The following is a 10,000-nucleotide window of genomic DNA, read 5'->3' as shown; positions in this document are numbered from 1 at the left end:
GAGGACCAGGACAGCAGGAAACCACATCTTGTGTATATTCCTTTATTTATTGTGTCCATCATCTGAATCTGCATGTAAGAGAAATACAAATTATCTACACTAATATTGAATATATAATTACAAAGGCAAATAAGAACAAACAAAATGGAAATAATAGTAAACGCAAAACATATAAAACACAAGTTGATTACCAACATAGGACAAAAGAAAGGAATATTGGGCTTACGTATTTTCTCCGTAGGTGTAGTGTGGAGTATGTGTCTTTGTCATGTTGACATGACAGCAGTTTGCGGAGGTTTGAATGTCTGGATGTCCGTTGTGAGTGGGGGAGTGGGGGGGGGTGGAGGGGGTAAGGGATAACCTGTGTAAATTACTTCAGTGTATATAGAGTAACTGAACTTTCATTGTTATTTAAGTCAGGTTATATTTCTTTGATCAGTAGTGATTCTAAGATTCTTAATTCTATTAGGTCTTCTGTTTTTCTCACTATTGAAAAGTCCTCGAGTTTTACTTCATGATTTGTTTTAAGTGAATGATCCCGGATAAGTGAGTGCATGGGAGATGATAGCGGACGAAATGAGACTCCTTTGTGCTCGTAATATCTCATCTTTAGATTCCTTGATGTTGAACCTATATATCTAGTGTTACAGCTAGAACATTTGTATGAGTACACTATGTTTGAGCACAGATGTTTAGGAAAAGGGTCTTTTGTCGGAAAGAACGAACGAATTGTTCTGGAATTTGTAAAGATCATTCTGAAATTGATTTGTGGGAAATGGTAGCTTAGTAGTTTCTGAAGTTGTTTTCGCAAGACAAACCTTGTGTGTCCATATTGTGGTAGTTTAAGGTATCGGATATCCCGAGGCACATTGTAATTGATTGGTTTTGGACAGAGCATCTTATTTAAGTCAGGTTATTAACAGAGAACTCTAATTCTTAGAAACCTTCTTTTTGAAAAACAAATTTCCAATGTCTGTTATCCAAAAACAAATAAGGTTATTCTTAAATAAGATGCTCAGTCCAAAACCAATGAATTACAATGTATATATATATATATATATATATACATATACACACAGACATATATATACATATATATACATACATACATATATATATATATATATATATATATATATATATATATATATATATATATATATATACATATATATATGTATGTATGTTTGTATGTATGTATATACATATATATATATATATATATTCATATATATATATATATAAATATATATATATATATACATATATGTTTATATATATATGATTATATATATATAACATATATATATAAATATTATATATATATGTATGTACATAAACATATATATATATAATATATATATATATGTTTATATATCTATCTATATATATATATATGTGTGTGTGTGTGTGTGTGTGTGTGTGTGTGTATGTGTGTGTGTGTGTGTGTATGTGTGTGTGTGTGTATATGTATGTATATGTGTGTGTGTGTGTGTGTATATATATATATATATATATATATATATATATATATATATATATATATATATATATATATATATATACATGTGTGTGTGTGTGTGTGGTATGTGTGTGTGTGAGAATATATAAATATATATGTATGTATATATGATACACACATATACTTACATTCATTTATATATATATATATATATATATATATATATATATATATATATATATATATATATATATATATATATATATATATATATATATATATATATATATATATATATATATATATATATATATATATATATATATATATATATATATATATATATATTTACATTTATATATATGTATGTATGTATGTATGTATATGCATCCATGCTTACGTGTTGTTTATGAACGCACTAACATAGTTCCTCTCCCTTTCCCCTTTGCCTTTGGTCCCTTTGTATCCCCTTCCTCATATTTTCCTTCGCTCGCTTATTTTTCCATCGCTTCTTCATCCTCTCCACGAGATGTCAGGGAGGCCATCAATCATGGCACTGCATCGGCATCAACCGCATTATAGATGGAGGGTAAATAGCTCCGTTCCAGATCTTTTTTCTAAATCTGCGCTAATATGTATTTTTTCCCCAGATTCATCCAACCTTGTTATTTACCCATTCATATATCTTTCTGTCTTCTGACGTCATTTGCTCGGGAACGAATGACGTCAGCATTTCCTAATGCTTGCGTCCAGCAATGGAATGAGCGTTGGTGAATCTTGCAAAAGAAACAAGGTTTGAAACTATCACATTCAGTAAATACAATAGAAAATAACGAAATATCAGCAGTAACTCGCGGACCGTGCACATATCTCTGCGTACCCGAGGGAGCTCGCGTACCCCAATTTGGGAACTTTTGACTCACGTAAAATCCATCTGTCTCTCCAAAAATGTTAACCATTAGACTTTCTCGGATATTAGATGAAAATCATCACGGGGAGGTTTTACATCTGGATACTGTACCAAGGGTCACTTGTGCGGGAGGCACAGCAGAACAGAACCGCAACGTACCTAATATAAGGCGTTCTAATAAATGGTTGAGAGTTAAAACGAATAAGTGCGCGAGCAGGTTCTGATTCGGTAAAAAGGGGGAAAATCTTGATTCGTCAAGGGATGAGACTATTAGCGTGCCTTTTATCTTGATATTAGAAATGATAATGCTTTTTTAAAATGGATATTACACTTTGAATTTGACTTTCGAAGAAGTTGGCCACCGTGTTTATACAACCCATATGATAAGATTAAACAACCAAACAGATTAATGAATAATTATAATTTCGATAGATGAAGCTTTAGCGAAACTATTTGTCTTTATGAGAGATAATATTCCAATTTGCTAAAGACGAAAAATCAATCCCCAGCGCGTGCACCACTATTTACCGATGGCTCGTAAATGTGGAAGGTCAATAAAAGGTCAGCAGAGTAACTAAAATGATTATTGGAATTTTCAGTGATTAGTTACGATTATTATTATTATCATTATCATTACGAGACCATAAAAGACCAACGTGGACAAGAGAAGTTATAACGCAAAAGAACGAAGGAAGAATGAAAGTGCAAGTTGTAAAAGAAAGGAAGTGGGCAGGTTGCGTTTATCGAGGAAATGATAAAAGCCGAGCGTTTCACAATCTGGACACCGCCATAGATATCGACGCGGATGAAGGTCATTTAGAGAGAGAGAGAGAGAGAGAGAGAGAGAGAGAGAGAGAGAGAGAGAGAGAGAGAGAGAGAGAGAGAGAGAGAGAGAGAGAGAGAGAGAGAGAGAGAGAGAGAGAGAGAGAGAGAGAGAGAGAATCTATATTTGTTTACTGATTTTATTAATTTATTTACTTATTACTAATTACGTGAGTACTTTTACATGTGTATGTCTTGAATTGCTACGGATTATGTACATGTTCAAGCAAAAGAACTGCAAAGCGTAGATTTGAGTTCAATAATTGGTTATAAGGAAGAAAAAAAATTTGAAAAAATGGGAAACCAGTTATTCATCATCGAAAGTTAGACTAAACACTAACATTAACATTAGTGAAATCACTCGGGAGAAATGAAAGTGGGAGCATCCTCTTCAAGAAAAGTCTGTTTATGAGAGCCATTAATTTTACAACAGCCTTCCTCTTCACTTTTAAATTGGCGGGACGAGCTAAATGAAGCACACGGGATTTCATCGAAATCAGCCACGATTCCACACACACACACACACACATATATGTGTGTGTGTATATGTGTATATATGTAAATACATATGTGTGTGTGTGTGTGTGTGTGTGTGTGTGTGTGTGTGTGTGTGTGTGTGTGTGTGTGTGTGTGTGTGTATATATATATATATATATATATATATATATATATATATATATATATATATATATATATATATAAATACTTGTGTGTGTATATATATATATATATATATATATATATATATATATATATATATATATATATATGTATATATATGTATGAACACAAGCACAAACACAATAACGTGTAGACAAAAATGAAAATGAAACTAGCCACAGATTATCAATTCTGATTGTGGCGAGTTTCATTTTCATATATATATATATATATATATATATATATATATATATATATATATATATATATATATATATATATATATATATATATATATATATATATATATATATATATATATATATATATATATATATATATATATATATATATATATATCCCCACCAACACACAAATCGCCTTTAATCTGCACTTGATTCCCGACTCACCTTTTGTCCTTGGCGTAGGTGTGAGTGTCCCACGTGAGCAGCTCCAACATGTCATCGACACGTCTCATCCAGGTAACCTGTCAACCGAAGAGAAGAGGAAATGAAATGACTCTTCCTACTTATACAGATTGCAAAAATGAAAATAGTGATGTTATTGTGATTCTTTATCACTAAAGTTATCATTATCATTACTATAACATTATTTTTCTTTTATCATTACAATTATCATTATCATCATTATTATTTTGAACATTATTATTATCATCATTATTATAATTATTATTATCGTTATATCTTTATCATCATTATCATAATTGGTGTTGTTATTATTATTATTGTTTTTATTGTTGTTGTTGTCGTTGTTGTTATCAGCATCATCAGCATCATTTTGATTATTATATCATCAATGTTATCATTGTTATTACTATTATAACATTTTTTTTTATATATATCATTATCATTCTTGCTTTTACTTTTCTTATTAGTGATATTTCTATTATCATAAATATCATAATCATTATAAATATCATTACCATTTTTAGTAATGTTATTACAATGATTATCATTATTATCATTGCTGTTATTACTATTACTGTTTTTATTATCATTATCATTATCAATATCGTTATTATTTCTTTATCAAGATTATCATCGCCATAATCACTGATATGAATATTTTCATTGTTGCTATTACTGTTATCTTTATTGTTATTAGTATAATCAATTGTTACTATTATTGTTATTATCATTCTAATCATTATCATTATCATTATCATCATTATCATTATCATCATTATCATTATCACTATCATTATTATCATTGTGTTGGTATTGTTGTTGGCTTTATTATTATCATTATAATAATAATTATTATCATTATCATTATAACTATCTCCATTTTTATCACTGACAGTACTGTATCATGACTACATTTAGTATCAATTATATCATTATTGATATCATACTTCCTATTATTATTACTACTATTTTTATCGTTGCAATGACCATTATTCTTACTATTATTATTATCATTGTAACTATACTTTTCTATCACTATTTTTATCCTTATTGTTTTATAGTCATTATTATTTCTTACCTATACCATTGTTATCATCATTATCATTATTTTCATCATTATTCACGATGCTTATGACTAATACTATTGTTACTAATGTTATTATCTTTTTATTATTATTTTCCTCCTCATCGTCATTTTTATCATGCTCAGTATCATTTTCAATTTCATTGTCATCATTTTTGTTACTACTATCATTATCATCAATCTTCTGTTATCATCATTGTTTTTATTTTTTTTTCTGTCTTTATTATTTTTATTATTATCATAATTATCATTATCATCATTATTATCATTATCATAATTATCATTATCATCATTATTATTATTATTGTTGTTATTATTATCATCATTATTATCATTACTATTATTAATATTACTATCATTATTAATATTATTATTATCAATATTATTATTATTATTATTATTATTATTATTATCATTATTATCATTATTATTATTATTATTATTATTATCATTATTATTATTTTCATTATCATTATCATTCTTATTCTTATTATTCTTATTCTTATTATTATTATCATTACTATTATAATTATCATTACTATTATAATTATCATTATCATTACTGTCATTATCATTATTATTGTTATTATTATCATAATCATTTTCATTATCATCATAATGACTTTCATTAAAGTTTTTTTTTTATCATGATTTTCATTACTATCATTACCATCATGTATACCATTACCATTTTTATATTTTAAGTTATCACCACCATCATTTTCATAATCAATATTCCTATTAACGTTCTAATTATTTCCATTAAGAACCTTATTACCAACAGTAAGATTATTATCATCATTATCGTTATCATTATTATTATTTCTGATCTTATCATTATCCTTTTTATTGTTCTTCTTCTTATACTTATCATTATTATTGATACTAAGGTTATTACTATCAGTATCATTATCATGACTAGTGTCATTCCTAATATTGATTATATTAATAACACTGTTAGTAGCAATATCATCGTCCTGTACCTCATTATCATTAACATTATCATCATCGTCGTCATTACCATTATTATAATAATTATTACTATTATTGATATTATGATAATGCTTTTTGCTATAATCATTAACAATGTCAATATTGATATTATCATACATATTATCATTATTATAATCATCATTATTATCATTATCAATATTAATACTAATAATAATACTAATAATGATTATTAGTATTATCATCATTATTAATGTAATTATCATCACTATTATGATTATTATTTTCCTTATCATTACTATCATTATCATCTTCCTCTTCATCATTATTATCATAATTATCATTATTATCATTGTTGTTATTATCATCATTATCATCGTTGTCATATTCATTACCATTAATAGTATCATTATTATTATTATTGTTATTATTGTTACTATCATTATTATTGTTACTATCATTATTATTGTTACTATCATTATTATAATTAATATTACTAATATTGTCAATAGTATCATCATCATTATCATTATTATCATCGTTATCATTATTATCATCATTATCATTATTATCATCGTTATCATTATTATCATCATTATCATTATTATCATCATTATCATTATTATCATTATCATAATTATCATCATTATCAACATCATCATTACTATCATCATTATTATTATCTGCGTCATTATCATTATCATTATTGTTTTCATAATTATAATAATGATATTATTACTATGATCATCATTATTGATATTATTATTATTACGATTATTATGATTATGGTTATCATCATCATCACAAACATTGTCATTATTATCCCTATTATGTTTATTATCATTATCCTTATTCTTTTGATTATTGTGATTATTATCATTATTATGATTATTATAATTATCATCATCATTGATGTTGTCATCATCATGATTTTTCTTTTGACTCATATCATTGTTATTATTATTGATAATCTTTACAATTATCATACCTTTTGGCTCAACTGTCATAATTTTTTTTCAGTTTTCTAAAAATAATTTTGTACTTGCATTGACACGTCCACACGTGTGTATCGTCGATCGATTGCTAAACATACATTATAATCCAATTATTATCCAAGGTCTCGCTCTGCACTTGTCAGTCACTCTTTCATCATGTGCTGCAGTATTATGAGCGCAATGTATTTCCTGAATTGCATTTCCTGAACACTATATAGTCCAACATAGCCATGCAATGCACGGCGATATACCTAAATAAAACGCATGGTTACGAGACTATCGTAAGCTTCATTGTCAAATTAAGGGATTAATATATACCACGATAATAATGACTTCCTAATTACACCTTCGACGCGAGCAAGCGATACCATCACCAGGTATTACTGCGCGACGTGGTCTCATTACCGGGAATCATTACGTGTCGCTCACTGTCATTTCCAAGATTTCTGTCGGGGCAAAGGGCGCCATTGACGCAGGGGAGAGTGAGCTTCTTATAATCGTATATTATGATTATGATACGAAATGTTCAGACACACACACACACACACACACACACACACACACACACACACACACACACACACACACACACACACACACACACACACACACACACACACACACACACACACACACACACACACACACACAAACACTCACTCAGTCACTCACATACACGCAACCCCATGGACTCTTACCGACTCGTTGGCGATGTCATGCACGGTGCAGTCGAGAGTGGCGGTGGCGCCGAGGAACACCGTGGTCGTGGTGCTGTTGGCTGTGCCAAAGAACGGCTCCCGCACCTTGACCTTCACTTCCTCCTCCTGTTCGTCCTCGTACTCGCCGTCGCCTTCCTCATAATCCTCATACAAATAATCGTCTTCCTCTTCCTGCGCGCGGGAATGGGGCTGCAGCCGCTCGGGAGCCTCCACGAACGACGCCGGCGAGAGCGGGTCGGGGGCGGAGGGGATGTAGGAGGAGGAGGAGGAGGATGGGGACAAGACGGAGGAAGAAGAAGAAGAGGAAGAAGTGGCGGTGATGCTCGTGGTTCTAGGCGAGGGACCCAAGAGGACGCCGGGGCGCTGGAGCATCGGCGGCCGCATCTCCTTGCCTGCGCCTCCTGGGAGCAAGAACAAAGTTCCTCAAATCGCGAAAGTTATGGCCAGAAGGCCCATCAACATAAAAGGCTGTATCACAATACTGGCTTAATAATTGTACCGAGGAAAATTTTCTGTACTATTGATAACTTTCCCCATTTACTTGATCAGTTTATCTTACTTGTGTTCATGTTTGGGAAGTATTTGTTAATCTCTAGTAACAATAAGAAAGAAAAAAGTAGAAATTGTGACTGAAAGAAGTCTGAATTTGTAGACAAAAAAGAGGCAAGTCTCCCCAAGAGGAAATCAATGCAATTTGCAATATGCATGACCCACTCGGCTGCTCCAACATTCATATGTCACAGGCTCAATCCTCGTGACAATATAACATTATCATGATTATACTGGATTCTACCTGTCTTCGGATAAAATGTGAAACTTTCTTTTGGGAAATGATAGTGCCGTCGTTTAAGGAGTATAGTAATTCATAGTTGATAAGGTCTGCCACTTTAGTAACAAGGAATGATAACATTACTACTACCCAAGAATAACCAACTAAAACGTCACAATACTAACAGAGGTAAATACAGGTTTAGCTTCTGGCGAGGGACCCGGACCTTTTTTTCGCCTCAGCTTTAGCAATAAGGACATCAAGTGTGCACTTACCCGCGATAGTGAATCCAAGCACGAGGTACCTGAGGAGCAAAGCCGCCATCGCTCTCTGCAATGGAAGGAAAGCGTTCGTTAGGAAGCGGTTACTTTATGCAACTGCAAGGAGAAGTTCCATCAAGCCCGCTCTTTCCCTGAGACTTAAGAATTCATAATTCCTCCCGAAATGAGAAAGCCACCGAGTTATGGCATATTTTCTTAAGCGTCACAGCCTTAAACCTGTGTCTTATCACTCAATTTAGTTTAATCGGCCCCAAATGTTTAACTTTTACAAGGAAAGTTCATCAGGGATTTATGCCAAGAACTTAAATGGTGGACGGGCGCGAATCAGCTGACTCCTTCATTTCGTTAGGGACGCGAGGGAGACGGCAAGACTGAGACCTGCCTCTGCCGCGCTTGGGTTTAATCTGATTCTGCTGCCCTTTTTGGGCCCCTTGAACTCACAGCGCTCTTACGGTGGTGCTCATTATCTTTATCATCGTCTTCATCATCATTATCATTATTCTTTATTATTATTATTACTATCATAACTATTACCATTGTTAATATGATCCATATTCTTATTCTTTTATCATTAAAATAATTGGTTTTAGTAGCGCTGTTTAGTTAGTTTGTTCGGTTGTTCGTTGGTTAACAGGATAACGAAAGGTTATGAATAGATTTTTATGAAGCTTTTACCAGAAGTGTGTCTGAGCCTAATTTAGATGCCATCTCGTTTTGGTGGCGATTGGGACCACGAACCGGATCCCGGAATGTTTTAAATGATTGCATCAGTTACCCCTATGTACAGGGGTAACTATTATCATTATCTTTACCTTTATTACCTCCGCCAAAGGGGTTATGTTTACGGACATCGCTAATGTACTCTAGGAAGAGATGATTTTGATGTAATTTTTCAAAGGTGAATGTTTTTACTGCATCA

At 31.3% G+C, this 10,000-nt stretch overlaps 1 protein-coding gene across 1 annotated transcript in view; it reads right to left on the bottom strand.

The window, feature by feature from the left end:
* Nucleotides 1-10,000, bottom strand: part of LOC113826668 (hemicentin-2) — a 55,454-nt gene that overhangs the window by 19,159 nt on the left and 26,295 nt on the right. Inside the window, exons 2-4 of the mRNA XM_070127354.1 lie at nucleotides 9,076-9,130; nucleotides 8,011-8,432; nucleotides 4,265-4,341 (exon numbers count right to left, since the gene is read on the bottom strand). Coding sequence (XP_069983455.1) covers nucleotides 4,265-4,341; nucleotides 8,011-8,432; nucleotides 9,076-9,130 — 554 coding nt within the window. The remainder of the gene's footprint in view (nucleotides 1-4,264; nucleotides 4,342-8,010; nucleotides 8,433-9,075; nucleotides 9,131-10,000) is intronic.

The sequence above is a fragment of the Penaeus vannamei genome, chromosome 2 (genome assembly GCF_042767895.1).
Source record: "Penaeus vannamei isolate JL-2024 chromosome 2, ASM4276789v1, whole genome shotgun sequence".
NCBI lineage: Eukaryota > Metazoa > Arthropoda > Malacostraca > Decapoda > Penaeidae > Penaeus > Penaeus vannamei.
This window is presented reverse-complemented; position numbering and strand designations above follow the sequence as displayed.